Source organism: Sinocyclocheilus anshuiensis, unplaced genomic scaffold (genome assembly GCF_001515605.1).
Source record: "Sinocyclocheilus anshuiensis isolate Anshui unplaced genomic scaffold, SAMN03320099.WGS_v1.1 scaffold971, whole genome shotgun sequence".
Classification (NCBI taxonomy): Eukaryota; Metazoa; Chordata; class Actinopteri; order Cypriniformes; family Cyprinidae; genus Sinocyclocheilus; species Sinocyclocheilus anshuiensis.
This window is the reverse complement of record NW_015546059.1, coordinates 467,451-485,324: the sequence shown is the minus strand read 5'-3', so window position 1 is coordinate 485,324 and position 17,874 is coordinate 467,451. Positions and strand designations below refer to the sequence as shown.

The following is a 17,874-nucleotide window of genomic DNA, read 5'->3' as shown; positions in this document are numbered from 1 at the left end:
GCTGGGATGCCAGTACATTGGACAGCTGAACATCTATTGGTCTTGATTCATAGATTTGTTGTGTTATGGCTGTCTTGTGACATTCTGATCCAGCATGTAATGTAAACCTCTCTCTGGCCTTCTTCCAGTTCTTAAAGCCAGAGATGATAAAGGTGGTTTCTGAATTTTTGGCAAGTTCTGATGTTTTGTTTTTAAAGGCTTTGTGGCAGTAGAAGCACAATGCCCCATCAATACCAGGCTCAAAATGAAGCCATGCAAATTCTTGGTACCAGTGAGCCTGAAATTTTAGACTTCTGTCCCGAAGCACCTGACACACAATAGTCTTAGGATCTGGCTGGTGGGGTTTTAATACAGTTACAGAAGACCTGCCTACTTCTACAGCAGCCAACCCTATGCCAGATGCCCCCTGTTCTGTCTACAAAAAAAGTACAAATTAGTCTGATTAGTCTTAAGTTAAAATGCATAAGAAATATCTTATCATAGACAATGCTGTAAATAATCTGTCCTTACCTCTGAAGCCTCATTGAAACTTTCTGCCTCATTCACGCTCAACTCTGAATTCACTTCTACCTCTGTCTATTGAAAATAAAGTAGTGTTTGAAACATATACATACAGGGAATAGTGACATACAGAAGAAAATAACAAACTAAATACACTGCTGGACAATAACCAATCATTTGTATCCTAATTTTTTTTTAACACTTTAGTATGGAGAACACATATTCACTATTAACTATGACTTTCGCCTCAAACTCTTAATTTACTGCTTATTAATAGCTTTTAAGGTAGTTGTTGTAGTTGTTAAGTTTAGGTATTAGGTAGGATTATGGGATGCAGAATATGGTCATGAAGAATATGTGCTTTCTAAGTAGCCTACTAATAAACAGCCAATATGCAAGCTAATAAGTACCTAAATGATAGCTGAGAAGTTGTTCATCATACTAATGTGTTACATATTTTTTCTATATTTTACTAATTACATTTTTTATGATTGGTCCATATATAATCCTACAAACACTTGTGCATTAATAGATTTTATACAATGTAAAAACAAACAAACAATGCAATAGCAGCCAGGTGTTAAAAGCCACTCTATCTGTTCTCACCTGTGAAGTTTCTTTTTCTTGTTACATCCTGATTCTGCCCTGACAAACCTAGGCTGTCTGTTTCTTGCTCATTCTTGACAATGCATAAAAACGTAAAATTTGTGCAATAATGAAAGAGCACCCCATAAATGAAGATCGTTCCTATATCAGATCGTCAGTGCATGCATACTTGATTGAATTATATTATGCAGAATTGGCAGAGTTAGCAGAGTTAAACATGCTGTAAAATCTCAGTTCAACATTATCTTTATTCTTATTTGAAGGGTTTTGATAACATACTTGTTAAAATAAAAGATGTTATAAAAGAGTTATGGAAAATACACAGAAAATAAGTGAACGCTTGCCAAAGCAGCTATTTTTCCCTTATAATTTCCATCAGAACTTGCTAATTACTCAACAAGGGCAATAGGCAGAGTTACTCAACATTGTGCAACACAATTCGGATACCACATGCCAACTTACGCTGCTTGACTTTTTCGTAAAAAAGGAGTGAAGAGTTTTTGGCCGCTTTGATCTCATCGCGACCTCTACGAATGTTGGATACAGCGCGGGACCGCGGATGCGAGCTAGGGCGTGTCATGACGTGACAAGTAAGTGACTGATTGCCATGGAAACGTGAACGTCATGTATAGACTATCTTGTCTCTTTTCATTTTAAATCATTATGCATTTATATACATCGCTCCATTAAAGCCTCAACATGTCGTGAACACAACTCTCCAATAAAAAAGTGCGGGGGACGAATTTACTTTTTATAAAAAGCGGGGCCCCCGCGTAATCTACGCCCCTGCCCCTACCAAAAAACCTTTGTGAATCCAGTACAAAATTGTGTTTGGAAAACAAACAATTGGTCCAGTTCAAGTCATTTATAATATATAATATCATATATCATATCATATCATTTCTTAAAAATGTGTACAGTATAAAGAAAAACATAAGACAAGTGTAATCACAATTTTTCATTGTCTACCAAGGAAAAGTTTTGCCAGACCAGCTTTCAGATAACTCAGAGCATCTTTATTGGCTTCATCAGCTACTGCTTTTCTCCTCATTTCCTCCAGCTCTCGCACCCAATCTTCTTTCCTAGCCTCCTTTACTCTGGGGATGAAGAAGTCGAGATGCTGAAGAGTGAAGGCAGAGTCTGGTTTTAATGCGATCTGAGACAGATTCTTGATGGTCCTGTAAGCATTGAACAGAATAATTGACTTTTGGGTTTCAATATCCTGCAGATCTTTGTCAACATTGTTCATTACAACCGAAAACCTCTTGTTTTTGTCTTGGGCTTTTTCATATTTCCTTTTTATAGAGTCATATTCTATCATCATGCTTGAGGTTCTGATGACGTATTTCTTGTTTTCTTTGACATGTTTGCTGTGATGACACTTCCCTGTGCACACGGTGCAGAAACCGCTTTTCATGACTTCACATTTGCTGGGATTTGAACCCCACCAGCAGTCAAACTCATGACAGTTTTCTTCACAGACGGTGCAGGTCATTGCCTTCCTGTGCTTCCATGACTTGCTCTCGATGGGAACCTTCTCTTTGACAGTCTTTTCGATTTTAATGCTAAAGTTTTTGCACCCTTCAATCTTTTCCTTGTTTTGTCTCAATGCCTCTTGAATCTGACGTTTTTCAGCCTTTTTCGATTCTTTCTCTTGAACTCGCAGCTGTAAGTTGCAGATGTATGCTTCAAATCGAATTCGCTCTATCAGGACATTTGAAATCAACTCTAAACTTCTTCTGTTCTTTTCGTCCAGTGACTGAAGAACATGCTTCATGCCATCCACGCTGTCTTCCCAGGCGTCTCTTTGAGCACGAACGTGACGTTCTCTAGTGTGACGGCCTTCAGCCTGTCTGTTGTTGAATAAGAAATTAACAGGTTGCCCACGTTTGTCTCGTCTGCAGGGGATTTTAGCTTTATTAATGGCACCAATAACGTTTTTGGGTGGCAGACTATCAGAGTGTGTGATTAAGAACACAATGTTGTCCACAATGTCTCTTCCAAGCAAAGACATAATTGAACTGATAATGTAATGCTGTCTGTCTGAGAGACGATTCTTAGATGCTTGAGTCACAAAACACATGGCATCGACTTCACGAACTCCATCATTGCTCTGAAACAGAGTGGCTAAATTCTCAGCAACTTCCAGATCTTTATCCAGTCCTCGAGTGTCTCCATAGCCTGGAGTATCAATGATGGTGAGCGATATGGGACTCTCTTCAGGAAAGACTTCATACATGGTGATTTCAGAGGTTTGTGATTCTGATTGATCTCTGGCTGCTTCTTCTGTAATTTCATACCACTTTTCTTCCTCAAACTTCACTCCCAGTAAGTAGTTGACCATGGTGTTGATGAGAGTCATCTTACCAACTCCGGTCTCTCCCACCAGCAGAACAAATTTATTTTCTTTACTGTCATCTTTTTTCCCAAAAGTCCATTTTCTGACTTTTCCATTATCATCCAACACTTTTTTTTCTGTGTATAGACAAAATCGTTTTGGAGGACCTTGATCGATCAGAGTTGATCTGCATGGTGAAAGACTTGGCTGTCTGTAAGAAACAGAGGGAAATGAGAAATGCTCATCAATAAACAGACATCACAGATAATAATTTATTTATTTCCAGTCAGCTGTCTTTGACAACATAGTAAATAATGAGAAGGGTTTTGCAGACCACAGAACGGGTTTATGCACTGTAGTTCGCTCGCAGACCCCCTTGTTTCAGAGGTGTTATTCAAACTTCACTACAGGACAACAATGCTCATGTTCTCCACTCCAAAGTGTACAGTCTGCTTGCCAGCAAACAGAGAGTCATGCTTTTACTACTTCCTCATTCCTAAGAAAAACGGTTGGCTTAAGCCCATCCTTGACCTCGGACACCTGAACTGTGCTCTAATGAGACGCCTGTTTATGATGTTAACTTTGAGACGGATCCTCATGCAAATATGTCCAGGGGACTTGTTTTTATCAGTGGATCTGAAAGATGCTTACTTTCACATCCAGATAGCCCCACATCACATACTGTTCTTCAGATTTGCATTCAAAGGGGGTGACTTATCAGTATACAGTCCTTCCTTTCAGACTGTCCTTGGCCCTGTGCACTTTCACGAAGTGCATGGATGCAGCTCTTTCCCATCTGAGGCAGATGGGGAATCTGCATTATTAATTACCTCGATGATTGGCTTGTGTTATCTAGATCAGAGCAGGAACTTCTAGCTCACAGGTCGCTGCTGCTCAGCCACCTGGAGCACCTTGGTTCAAAATCAATTTGGCTTAGAGCTCTCTGTCTCCCAGCCAGCTATTTGTCTTCCTGGGAACAGTTGTCAATTCAGTCCAAATGCGGGCCAGGTTCACGCCCGAATGTTCACTGATAATTCAGCGGCTAGTGGCATCATTCACATTTGGAGCTTCTTGCCCTCTCAAAGTTTTCCACAGGATACTTGGCCTCATGTCAACCACCTCCCCTGTGATTCCTCTAGGCCTGTTTCACATGCGGCCACTTCAATTATCTCAAAGCTCATGCACCGCCCACGCTTGGCGCTTGGGATGTTTTCACCTCAAGGCGAAAACATCAGAGCTGTGGCCCCTTGGAAAGCCCTCCACCTGTATCAGGCATTTCATTGAAGGGGCACCACATCCTCGTACATTCGAACAACATGACAGTGGCAACCTTTATATATCATCAAGGCAGTTTCGGGTCACACTCTCTCTACAGGATGGTGAGATGCCTCCTTCTATAGGCACATTGCAATCTGTGTTCACTCAGGGCAGTTCACGTGCTAAGCAAACTGAACCATGGAGCGGACATGCTGTTCCGGGGCAATGTATCTCTGGGAGAATGGAGATTACACCCCAATGGTTCAGAGGATTTGGGCAGACTCAGAGAGGGCAGAGCTGGACATCTTCGCCTCAGAAGACAACACCCGTTGCCCAACTTATTTTTCAAAGGAGCCGGATGCTTTGGCCCATGACTGGCCTAGCATCCCCCTGCATGCCTTTCCTCCAGTCAGAGAAGTCAGATGGCCCCACTCTGGAGCAACAAGACTTGGTTCCTGACTCACGACTCACTCAGCTGACTCACGACCACTGTTGCTTAAGATTGCCCTCCTTCTGACTCTAGCGTCAGTCAAGTGAGTGTGCGATCTACAAGTGCTTTCAGTTAGCACTTCATGCCTTGAGTTCGGGCCTAAAGACTGTAAAGTCGTCCTCAAACCAAAAGATGGCTATGTGCCCAAGGTGCCCTCCACTCCATTCAGAGCACAAGTCATCATCTTTCTAGCTCTTCCTAACTCAGAAGATGAGCAGCGTCCCAAATCACTCTGCCTGATTTGGGCTCTCACAGTGTATGTCGAGTGCTCTGGCTCATTTCGGCACTCAGAGCAGTTCTTTTGCTTACTTCGGAGGCCACTCTAAAGGGCTTCTAGTTACGAAACAGAGATCTCGCTGGATAGTGGATCTATAGCCCTGGCTTACATCTCAGTGGACGTACAGTGTCCTATCGGAGTGAGGACCCACTCCACCAGGTATGGCCTCCTTCTGGGTTTGGTCCAGAGGAGTTTCAATTGGTGATATCTGCGTGGTAGCCAGCTGGTTTTCGCTGTCTACCTTTGCTAGATTCTATTATCTGGACGTCCCTGCCCTTCAGGCATGGATTTTGTCCGCCTAATTCCCCTGATCCCCCTGAGAGTGGATAAGGTCTTGGTTATGTATACCTCGGCCTCAGAGCCTGGGTCTCATTATTAGCTCATGCTTCTTAGGAGTCCTCAGAATGGGCGCTCCGGGGCTGGGCTCGCAGAGCAGCTTTGTTCTGCACTTATTTATAGCACAGCACTATCGAATATGTTCCCCATAGCATTGTCCAACTCAACGAGAGAGACCGTTTTCGAAAGGGAATGCTCCGGTTACAAAATGTAACCTTGGTACCCTGAAATAACGGGAACAAATGTTACATTAACTGCCATGCTATAAAGTTGCACGCAAGTTGAAAACTGTCACTATCAGTTGAATGATTCTAATGAAATGGCAATCAGCACCAACTTATAATAGTCAGTCGACTGCACCCCTTTCGGCAGGCTGAAATTCCATTTGTTCGTGCAGCTACATGAACGTGAACCAGTCATGTTTCAGTATTCAGAATAAACAGGAGTTTCCCGATAGCATTTTGCAAAACAAGCTCGTTCCTGTTATCTCAGGCAGCCGAGGTTACATTTAGTAACTGGAGAGTTTTTATCTGCCTCATCTCATATATGCGTAAAGGCTGTTAGATCGACTTCTGAGATGAAATTAGCATGAAATTACAGTAGTGTCATTAGATTGCAGTCTCTTAATGGGCTTGTTGCCTTTTAATAAGCCGTGTAATATCAAGCAAGTCAAGTTCATGGCAACAAAAAGCTGCAAAGAGATATTTACATATTTCATAGGCCACTTAACAAAAAAAAAAGAAAAATTTATATTGATATTAGCCTCTTTATATACTAGTAAAGTATATAATAACCTCGTACTATACAAAAGTAACTTCTGTTCTGTCCCAGATATGATGCATGGGAGTTTTGTCAATAGTGCTTCTTCAAGTTTTCTTAACCACATTAATACATCCTGTTATGCTGAAGACTTCTTCATGTGTATTCAGTGTTTGTATTCATGTGTTCAGTGTGTTTCCTTATTAAAAATAAGGTATTTTCAATAAATATGCTGTGCTGGAGTTGATTTGCTAATAAAATGATGTGATAAAACCTAGTATGACGGCCTGTTCTAGTACACCCCCAAAACAAAATCAAGACTTTGTAAAAGAGCATAATAGGACCCCTTTAACTCTGTGTTCTGTAGTCTGTATTTAATATATTAATATATTCCGTTTTTAATATATTTATTTTTATTTTGGGACAGTGGGAAATAAACAGTTTCTACAATTTAAAATATTTAATTGGACCAACAACAGTGGTAACCTTAGAATTCATAGCAGTGACTTGTTTGCTTTTTATTTAATGAGTGATATAATCAGTGGCATGAGAGAGTAGTATTACAAAGCTAATATGTCAAAGCATGTTTTTCTATTTTGGACAAAGACCATTTAGTCCATCAGACGGTGCCATAAAACACATTGCAGCGAATAAAATAAAATATTCCTTTAGTTGATCTTTGTCAAGTTTTGCCTTTAACAGAGCACCCGACAAGTATTACAAAGCTAATATGTCAAAGCATGTTTTTCTATTTTGGACAAAGACCATTTAGTCCATCAGACGGTGCCATAAAACACATTGAAGCGAATAAAATAAAATATACCTTTAGTTGATCTTTGTCAAGTTTTGCCTTTAACAGAGCACCCGACAATTTCAGTATCAGATACATACCATTTTAGAACCCATTTTATTTTTTATTTACCCTCCTCTAGAAAGCACATGAATTTCATCTTACCTGGAACTCATAATGATCGTTGGACTAAATGTTTTCACCTCACAGAAAATCACTCTGCAGGCTGCTTACAGCAAAACAATTCATTACTTTCCTCAGTAATATCATGTTTTGTAATTGTACAATTCTGTATTAAGTATTACAATATTGAAATGTTAAAGCTTCCATTTGAGGAATATTATTCCATAAAAAAAATGAAGAGACACAATTATACTATTAAACATAAATATAAACAAATATTTTCTTACACACCAGCCTCTGCATCAGATGTCTCGCTGAAATGTCAGCATTAATGGAAATACGGGTTTACTTAACAAGCCTAACTAGCTGAAGTCCCTCCCAAACAAATTGTGCATGCAGCATTTTTTTAATGTTCGGCAACTGAATTTTTCATTGCATTAAAGCAAGAAATATAATAATTATATCATTTGAAATCTATATGGTGGCTGTAGTTTATATTTGTATTCTTGACAGACATGCTCACTCTGAACTGTCATTGTATAGAGAAGAGCTATACATGATGATTTTTTTTATGCTTTGTTTCAAAGAAAATAAGAGTATCCAGATTTGGCGCAACATGAGGGTCAATAATAGTTGCTGTTCTTCACCACTCATCTTTATGATAATAGTTATACATTCATCTGTGATTGTCATGATGATGCCGGATATTTTTAGTTGAATAGGACTTCCTTTGTGTGTATGTCACCATATGTTAAAAAAAAATAGGTCAAGAATGAATGAAGGTTTTACAAAGCTGTCAAGACCTTCAGATACAATTAACTTGCTGCAGCATGCAGCAGGTTTATTATAAATAAATACGTTTTGTGGGGGGAACCTGTGACTTTCTGACTCTGAAATAACTAGTTGTGTAACAACTTTGAAAAATGCAACTGGACGAGTGACATTAAACTATCTCTGTGAGTTACAGGAAACACTTACTGTTCTTACAAGGAAACATTCTGACTCTTGAGGGGTTTTTTTTCTTCTGAGCTGTCTGTGCATGTTTTAGGGAAAGTTCCAGTTTGAAAGAGATTTCCTCCTGAAAGACCCTGAGGCATCAGTACAATGGCTTTGATGTCATTATTTATTTATTTATTTATTTTAGCAGATAATCATTTAAAATATGTGACCCGTCTGTTTTTTGCTAGTGCCTGAAGGAACATGGTTACTGAGTCCACGAAGTTAACCTAGTGCGTCACTGATATTTTTAGAGTAAACTAGTTACACAAGATTCTTTCAGAAATACCCCAATGTGTCGTCAGTGAAGATATGGCACTGGTTAGAGTAACCCGGCTAAAATATTCAAGAGGAAATACGTATGTGTATATGATGTTTATGAATGTTTGCCTGCAGCGAAGTACATACAACCAACTGAACTATACTGTAAAAATGATTTTTTTAAAGTTATAAAAACAAAGGCTACTGAAGTAAATTTTACTTTCTACTTCACAATTTCATGTTTACTTCAACGTGTTACTTGCCGTTTCTTTGTAATTAGAAATTTACTTGCAAACTCTGAGTAAAAAAAAAAAATAGCTTCTACACCAAATTTACTTTTCTTTTTGTGCTAAAAATATCTGAAAATCTGATAATTACAAAATAAATAAATAAATACTTTTAAATAATTCAGTGTTTAAAATAAAGCTCACACACACAACTGATGCCCGGCTCAAAATCCAGCTGTTTCTTGCTTTATAGCTCCATCTGCTGAACATGAGATTGAAATGTTTTCCAAGTCGTAAAAGAGATTGTGGACTTTACAGTCGGTTATACATTATCTCTTATACAGGGTTTCATTCCTAAGTCATTTTTAGCCAAACTAATTTAAAACTATAAATTTAAATTATTGTCTAAACATTTAGCAATCGCCAAATGTTTGTTGATTTCAAATCATAGGACAGCAGGTTTGGAAAATCGATGTAATTTTTGATTTAGAACTTCAAATAAATATCTGTTTGCTTTTATAGATGCCATTTTGCCAATAATGAATGAATAAATAAATACTCACGATTCCTACTTTGATAGGAGTTTTAATGGGAATGTAAAGGTGTGATCTTGATAGAATCAGATTTCTTAGTCTGGGGGTTTGGCTAAAGGAGAGTGGGACGGTGGGCGGTGCTCGGGGTGGTGACTGAAGGCGGTGACTGTGTAGTTCTGACGTCAACTTTGTACGGAAGTTACAACGGTTCGTGAAAAATCACAGCTACTTTATGCAGGCTGTGTGAATTTTACTGTGGACTGACTGTTTTGAAACTTATATGGTAGTTAAATAGCCCCTAGACCTCAGTTATCGTGAAAAAAGCCAGGAAATTTCAGTTTTGACAATATGGGACCTTTAATATCTAAACTATTGCATTTTAAAAGTTATATGATATGGATTGTCTTGTTGTGTGCATATCTTTTTTTAGTCACCAATTTGAATGCTTTTGCTGTGAACTAGTGAAGCTTAATGACTCAATTGACTTAACTCAGTGAATCAGCTCTGTTATTTTTCTAACAATTCTAGTAAGCCAATTCAATTTTCACATTGACTCTTATAGTCCTTACAGGCTTTAAAAATATAATAATTAACGTCTTATGTCCTAACGTTATATATTTACTGCTGTTTTATTTGTTTGTTTCTTCCAATTTTCTTGAGGTTCCTGTTAATTCCACAGGTGAAGAAATGTATCAGCATTCATGCAAATCCTCGTGTTGTTTTCAGGATGCAAAATGTCTGAGTAAGGACACACTGAGACTGATTTCCATCCCGACTCGGACTCTTTATTCAAATGGCATCGCAGAGCATGAAAATGACCAGGAGCTCATCCAGAACTAATGTTGCCTTTGTCAGTAACACTTTATAATAACTTTCATGAATAAATCATTAACAAACATTACATAATGCTCAACAGATCATAAGTTAATATATATTCACATAGCTAGAAATATGAGATAATGCACTTGTTAATGTTTACTAATAAACTATTTTTAGATGTAAATGACTAAATTAGATAGACACGGTGAGTTTGTCTTTACTTTACACGTTAGATGTGATCACCTCATAGTAACAATCCTGTCAGATCGTCCATCCTTTGAGTGAGAGTGTAACGTTACAGGTCGGCCGATCTGGTTTCGTGGTTAAAGTTAACCTTTTCGACATGTTTCCGTGTTGTTGTTGCTCAGCAATGGCATGGGCGCGATGTTGTCTGGGGGTTTGGCTAAAGGAGAGTGGGACGGTGGGCGGTGCTCGGGGTGGTGACTGAAGGCGGTGACTGTGTAGTTCTGACGTCAACTTTGTACGGAAGTTACAACGGTTCGTGAAAAATCACAGCTACTTTATGCAGGCTGTGTGAATTTTACTGTGGACTGACTGTTTTGAAACTTATATGGTAGTTAAATAGCCCCTAGACCTCAGTTATCGTGAAAAAAGCCAGGAAATTTCAGTTTTGACAATATGGGACCTTTAATATCTAAACTATTGCATTTTAAAAGTTATATGATATGGATTGTCTTGTTGTGTGCATATCTTTTTTTAGTCACCAATTTGAATGCTTTTGCTGTGAACTAGTGAAGCTTAATGACTCAATTGACTTAACTCAGTGAATCAACTCTGTTATTTTTCTAACAATTCTAGTAAGCCAATTCAATTTTCACATTGACTCTTATAGTCCTTACAGGCTTTAAAAATATAATAATTAACGTCTTATGTCCTAACGTTATATATTTACTGCTGTTTTATTTGTTTGTTTCTTCCAATTTTCTTGAGGTTCCTGTTAATTCCACAGGTGAAGAAATGTATCAGCATTCATGCAAATCCTCGTGTTGTTTTCAGGATGCAAAATGTCTGAGTAAGGACACACTGAGACTGATTTCCATCCCGACTCGGACTCTTTATTCAAATGGCATCGCAGAGCATGAAAATGACCAGGAGCTCATCCAGAACTAATGTTGCCTTTGTCAGTAACACTTTATAATAACTTTCATGAATAAATCATTAACAAACATTACATAATGCTCAACAGATCATAAGTTAATATATATTCACATAGCTAGAAATATGAGATAATGCACTTGTTAATGTTTACTAATAAACTATTTTTAGATGTAAAAAAGAGCATTATAATATATGAACTGAAGTTTAATGACATTTGTTAGCATTCAAAAGTACATTAACAAAATAGCTTTTAATCTTTGTATAATTTCGGAATATAATTTTAAAAAGTGCATGATCGTATGATCATTTGTAAACATGAACTAATGATCTGTTAAGCATTATATAATGTTTGTTAATGTTTTATTCATGAAGCTTTTAATCATTACAAGGCATCTGTCAAAATCATTTGAAGATTTTTTAAGAACAGTGGGTAACACTTTACAATAAGGTTCATTAGTTAACATGAACTAAGACGTCTTATGTCCTAACGTTATATATTTACTGCTGTTTTATTTGTTTGTTTCTTCCAATTTTCTTGAGGTTCCTGTTAATTCCACAGGTGAAGAAATGTATCAGCATTCATGCAAATCCTCGTGTTGTTTTCAGGATGCAAAATGTCTGAGTAAGGACACACTGAGACTGATTTCCATCCCGACTCGGACTCTTTATTCAAATGGCATCGCAGAGCATGAAAATGACCAGGAGCTCATCCAGAACTAATGTTGCCTTTGTCAGTAACACTTTATAATAACTTTCATGAATAAATCATTAACAAACATTACATAATGCTCAACAGATCATAAGTTAATATATATTCACATAGCTAGAAATATGAGATAATGCACTTGTTAATGTTTACTAATAAACTATTTTTAGATGTAAAAAAGAGCATTATAATATATGAACTGAAGTTTAATGACATTTGTTAGCATTCAAAAGTACATTAACAAAATAGCTTTTAATCGTTGTATAATTTCGGAATATAATTTTAAAAAGTGCATGATCGTATGATCATTTGTAAACATGAACTAATGATCTGTTAAGCATTATATAATGTTTGTTAATGTTTTATTCATGAAGCTTTTAATCATTACAAGGCATCTGTCAAAATCATTTGAAGATTTTTTAAGAACAGTGGGTAACACTTTACAATAAGGTTCTTTATTTAACATGAACTAAGCATGAACAATACTTCTACAGCATTTATTAATCTTAGCTAATGTTAATTTCAACCTTTACTAATGCATTATTAACATCAAAAGCTGTGCTTGTTAACATTAGTTAATGCACTTTTAACTAATTGTTCCAAAGTCAATCCTACAGCATTTTTCCTCCATTGTTATAAGTGTGAAAATAGTAGCCAAAGTAATATAAAAATGTAAAAAAGAATGGACTAGTAATCAGGCTTGTACTTTAGAGTTTCATTCTGTGGTTTTTGCAAAGAAGAAAGAATACAAGCTTGTAAAAATGCTCCATTTTCATATGAGTTCAGTTACCGGCTATTTGCATGCTCTGCCATTTGAATAAGGATCCTCATGTTGCTGCAAAGTCAGAATGGAAATCAGTCTTGCTGTTTCCACACTCATCTTCTGCTCCGGAGGAGGCTTTCCATCAAAGGTAACCAATAAATACACATTTATATTAATAATAAGGCAAGTTTAGAGAAAGTAAAAACTTTGAAAGAACACAGATGCTTTGCTGTTAATGCAGATAAACAGACAACGTTTTTAATGATAAATTGTCATGAAATATATTTTAATACAATATAACAATATATTCATCTTATAATAGCTTATTGCTTAAAGACTATTTTTTAATAGACTTTTCAGTCTGGAGCGCTGATAAGAGTACTTCAAGTTTTCATAATGTTGCATTGACATTTATGCATCTGTGAAATTTTAAAGTAAAATACAAATTAATAGGCTTTTTTTTCCTATTCCAATCAAAAATGTTCAAACCTGCTATTATTTAATCATTATTTTCTCTGTTTTATTCATCATGTTTTATTTATTTCAGTGAATAAGCCTGCGAGCAACAGAGATGATCCAGAAAATGTTTCATCTACTTTGTTTACTAGGTGAGTTTGTGACTGAATGAATGTGAATCTAACTAGTTAGTATTAGTTGCTCAACATTTATCCATTTAATATCAAGTATTATATGCACTGGACTGGATGTGATTCGTAAGAAAGTACATTTCCCCACAAATTATTATTATATATTTTTTTTTTATGTAAATCATTTTTATGACAAAAAAAGTTTACATTTTTACATAAAAGTCATAATTATGACATACAAAGCCATTTCAACATTTATGTCATAATTGTGGCTTAGTGTGTCATACTGTCATAATTTTAACTTTTTATGTCATAATTATGATTTACCAAAGCATGATGTTTTTTTTCTATCCTCACATTATATCTGGGCTGATTTAAGATCAGATTCCTTTCCATCCAGAACTGACCGTCACTGGAATTACAGATCAGAAACTAAATGAAACCAGATTTGTTCTGCTGCTTATTTCAATGCTGTGCTTGTCAACAGGACTTTTCTCGAAGACTTTCTGCTACTTTACTCTGATCCAAGACCCAAAGACCTGGACCGAAGCCCAATCATACTGCAAGAAGTATCACACAGATCTGGCTACGATTCAAAGCGATGAAGACCGATATAAGATACAGGAGATTGCAATCTCCGTGAAATTTCAAAATAGGGCCTGGATGGGACTGTATGATGGTGCATTTGTTTGGCGCTGGTCTTATCAAGATCTGAACACAGACTATGAGAATTGGGCGCCAGCAGAAGAAACAACCTCCAGGACTCAGAGAAGGTGTGGCGTGATTAGAAACACTGGAAGCTGGCATGCTGTATCTTGTGAGGAGCAAAAACCCTCTTTTTGCTACAGTGGTAAGACTTTTTTTATGGGGTTGAACTGAATTATGTAATTTGCTTCATCATCAGGCTAACTTTTTTTTTAAGCTGATTTGCATTTGTAAGCATCGCTTACCTTCATGCGTTTGGCAGATACTTTTCTCCAAAGTGAGTTGCATTGCATTGGAGGTGAATATTTTATCAGTTCATGCATCATTCTCTACAGTTTGAGTCTGTGCATATGATTGCACTCAAACTTCACTGAGTTAATGGCAAACATGACTTCTGACTCGGAATTGCGAGAAAAAAGTCAGAATTATGAGATATAAACTAGAATTGCGAGACAAAAGTCAGAATTTGGAGATATAAATTGAGAATTCTGAGAAAAAAATGGAAAATTCTGAGATATACACTAGAATTCTGAGGAAAAAATATACAAATTCTGAGATATAAACTAGAATTCTGAGAGAGAGAAAAAGTCAGAATTCTGAGATATGAAATAAATTGAGAATTCTGAGAAAAAAAAATTATATTCTGAGAAATAAACTAGAATTCTGAGAGAGAGAAATAACTCAGAATTCTGATATATAAACTCAAAATTCAGAAAAAAAGTAATTTATGCGAATTTAACTAGAATTGCAAGACAAAAGTCAGAATTCTGAGATATATATATTGAGTATCCTGAGAAATAAAAAAGTCAAAATTCTGAGATATAAACTAAAATTCTGAGAAAAATTTCAAAATTCTGAGATATAAACTAGAATTCTGAGAAAATGTCAAAATTCTGAGTTACAAACTAGAATTCTGAGAAAATGTAAAAATTCTGAGTTACAAACTAGAATTCTGAGAAAATAAATCTGAGATATAAATTAGAATTCTGAGAAAATGTCAAAATTCTGAGATATAAACTAGAATTCTGAGAAAAAAATCTGAGATATAAACTAGAATTCTGAGAAAAAAATCTGAGATATAAACTAGAATTCTGAGAAAAAAATCTGAGATATAAACTAGAATTCTGAGAAAAAAATCTGAGATATAAACTAGAATTCTGAGAAAATGTCAAAATTCTGAGATATAAACTAGAATTCTGAGAAAAAAATCTGAGATATAAACTAGAATTCTGAGAAAATGTCAAAATTCTGAGATATAAACTAGAATTCTGAGAAAAAGAAAAAGTCAGAATTCTGAGATATGAAATAAATTGAGAATTCTGAGAAAAAAAAAATATATTCTGAGAAATAAACTAGAATTCTGAGAGAGAGAAATAACTCAGAATTCTGATATATAAACTCAAAATTCAGAAAAAAAGTAATTTATGCGAATTTAACTAGAATTGCAAGACAAAAGTCAGAATTCTGAGATATATATATTGAGTATCCTGAGAAATAAAAAAGTCAAAATTCTGAGATATAAACTAAAATTCTGAGAAAAATTTCAAAATTCTGAGATATAAACTAGAATTCTGAGAAAATGTCAAAATTCTGAGTTACAAACTAGAATTCTGAGAAAATGTAAAAATTCTGAGTTACAAACTAGAATTCTGAGAAAATAAATCTAAGATATAAATTAGAATTCTGAGAAAATGTCAAAATTCTGAGATATAAACTAGAATTCTGAGAAAAAAATCTGAGATATAAACTAGAATTCTGAGAAAATGTCAAAATTCTGAGATATAAACTAGAATTCTGACATAAGACATAAACTCAAAATTAAGAAAAAAAAAAGTCAATTATGAGAATTAAACAAGAAAATTCTGGTCAAAATTCTGAGATAGAAACTATAATTCTGAGAATAAAAAATAATAAAAAAAATTCTGAGATATAAAGTAGAATTCTACGAGAGAAAAAAATATCAGAATTCTGAGATATAAACTAATTCTGAGGGGGAAAAAAGTCACAACTAACTTTTTATTTGTTATCTCATGGCAGAATCAATCTTTCAGGCTAAAAAAATAAATAAAAATGTTGGTTTTCTGTGGAAATAAAATCATTTTGGTGCATTACTACTTCTGACACATTTGATATTAAACTTTTTCTTCATCCAAGTCTCAACGGCTGACTGTCAGCATGCTGATTGTATGAGCAGTTCAAACTGCATTCTTTGTTCTGACCACAACACTAAATCCTTACAGGAAATAGCCTTGGAATCAAAATTCTGAGATATAAACTAGAATTCTGAGAAAAAAATCTGAGATATAAACTAGAATTCTGAGAAAAAAATCTGAGATATAAACTAGAATTCTGAGAAAAAAATCTGAGATATAAACTAGAATTCTGAGAAAAAAATCTGAGATATAAACTAGAATTCTGAGAAAAAAATCTGAGATATGAATTCTGAGAAAATGTCAAAATTCTGAGATATAAACTAGAATTCTGAGAAAAAATCTGAGTTATAAACTAGAATTCTGACATAAGACATAAACTCAAAATTAAGAAAAAAAAAGTCAATTATGAGAATTAAACAAGAAAATTCTGGTCAAAATTCTGAGATAGAAACTATAATTCTGAGAATAAAAAATAATAAAAAAAATTCTGAGATATAAAGTAGAATTCTACGAGAGAAAAAAATATCAGAATTCTGAGATATAAACTAATTCTGAGGGGGAAAAAAGTCACAACTAACTTTTTATTTGTTATCTCATGGCAGAATCAATCTTTCAGGCTAAAAAAATAAATAAAAATGTTGGTTTTCTGTGGAAATAAAATCATTTTGGTGCATTACTACTTCTGACACATTTGATATTAAACTTTTTCTTCATCCAAGTCTCAACGGCTGACTGTCAGCATGCTGATTGTATGAGCAGTTCAAACTGCATTCTTTGTTCTGACCACAACACTAAATCCTTACAGGAAATAGCCTTGGAAGCAAATTTGTTTTCAATAACGCCAAACTGACCTGGCGTGATGCTCAACTGCACTGCAGGAAAAACCACGTCGATCTGGCCTCCATTAGTGACGGCTTTGAGAACAGCGCTCTGGTTCAGCTTCTTACACACAACTACTCTCAGTATGAGGCCTGGATCGGCTTGTCCAAGAACCTGTGGCTGTGGTCGGACCAGAGCAAAGTCTCCTGGCTGTCTGTGAAATGGGCCGAAGGAGAGCCGGACAATACAGATGGCAATGAAAAGTGCGGCTTGGTCCGTGAGACTGGATTGATAGGAGACGAAGACTGCTTGCATCACTTACCTTTCTTCTGCGGTGAGTTTTATTTCTGCTTTAATTTTTAAGCATCCAGTCCAGATAAACTGGAGTCAGTGACTGTATAGAAAATAAACAAAAAATCAGCTGAAGTCGCAGTGATTTTCTAGATTTAACTTGAGATAATGCAGATATCCAAGTTGTTATTTAATGCGACTTCACATTTCAAGTTGACTAAACTTAAATTATAAGAACACTTTTTGAAACAACAGTGAATACTGTAGTATTCATAATAAATGCAAGATCACTTCCAGGCCATTTTATTTCATAACACAACAAATTACTATAAAAAGTATGATAATTAATAGTGAGTTTAATTTTGACTTTAATCTTTAAAGAATCCGATCAGATAAACAGGATTTCAATCAATTACTG

At 35.6% G+C, this 17,874-nt stretch overlaps 2 protein-coding genes across 2 annotated transcripts in view; both read right to left on the bottom strand.

Moving 5' to 3' along the window:
- The window catches only part of LOC107699384 (uncharacterized), an 11,496-nt gene extending 10,972 nt beyond the window's left edge, over positions 1–524 (bottom strand). Inside the window, exon 1 of the mRNA XM_016500622.1 lies at positions 511–524. Coding sequence (XP_016356108.1) covers positions 511–524 — 14 coding nt within the window. The remainder of the gene's footprint in view (positions 1–510) is intronic.
- Positions 525–2,065: 1,541 nt separating this feature from the next.
- Positions 2,066–4,120, bottom strand: LOC107699383 (uncharacterized). Its single transcript, XM_016500621.1, has 2 exons — positions 4,097–4,120; positions 2,066–3,685 (listed from the first exon to the last, which is right to left on the bottom strand). Exons 1-2 carry the CDS (start codon positions 4,118–4,120, stop codon positions 2,066–2,068), a joined length of 1,644 nt encoding a protein of 547 aa, XP_016356107.1.
- Positions 4,121–17,874: the final 13,754 nt, after the last annotated feature.

What these genes read in the sequence shown, in the direction of transcription:
- LOC107699383 (XM_016500621.1), bottom strand. Translation starts at nt 4,120, where the DNA reads ATGTGGGGCTATCTGGATGTGAAA. An exon ending in GGGGCTATCTGGATGTGAAA is followed by an intron (nt 3,686 to 4,096) that starts GTAAGCATCTTT and finishes TTTATTGATGAG; the next exon opens with CATTTCTCATTTCCCTCTGT.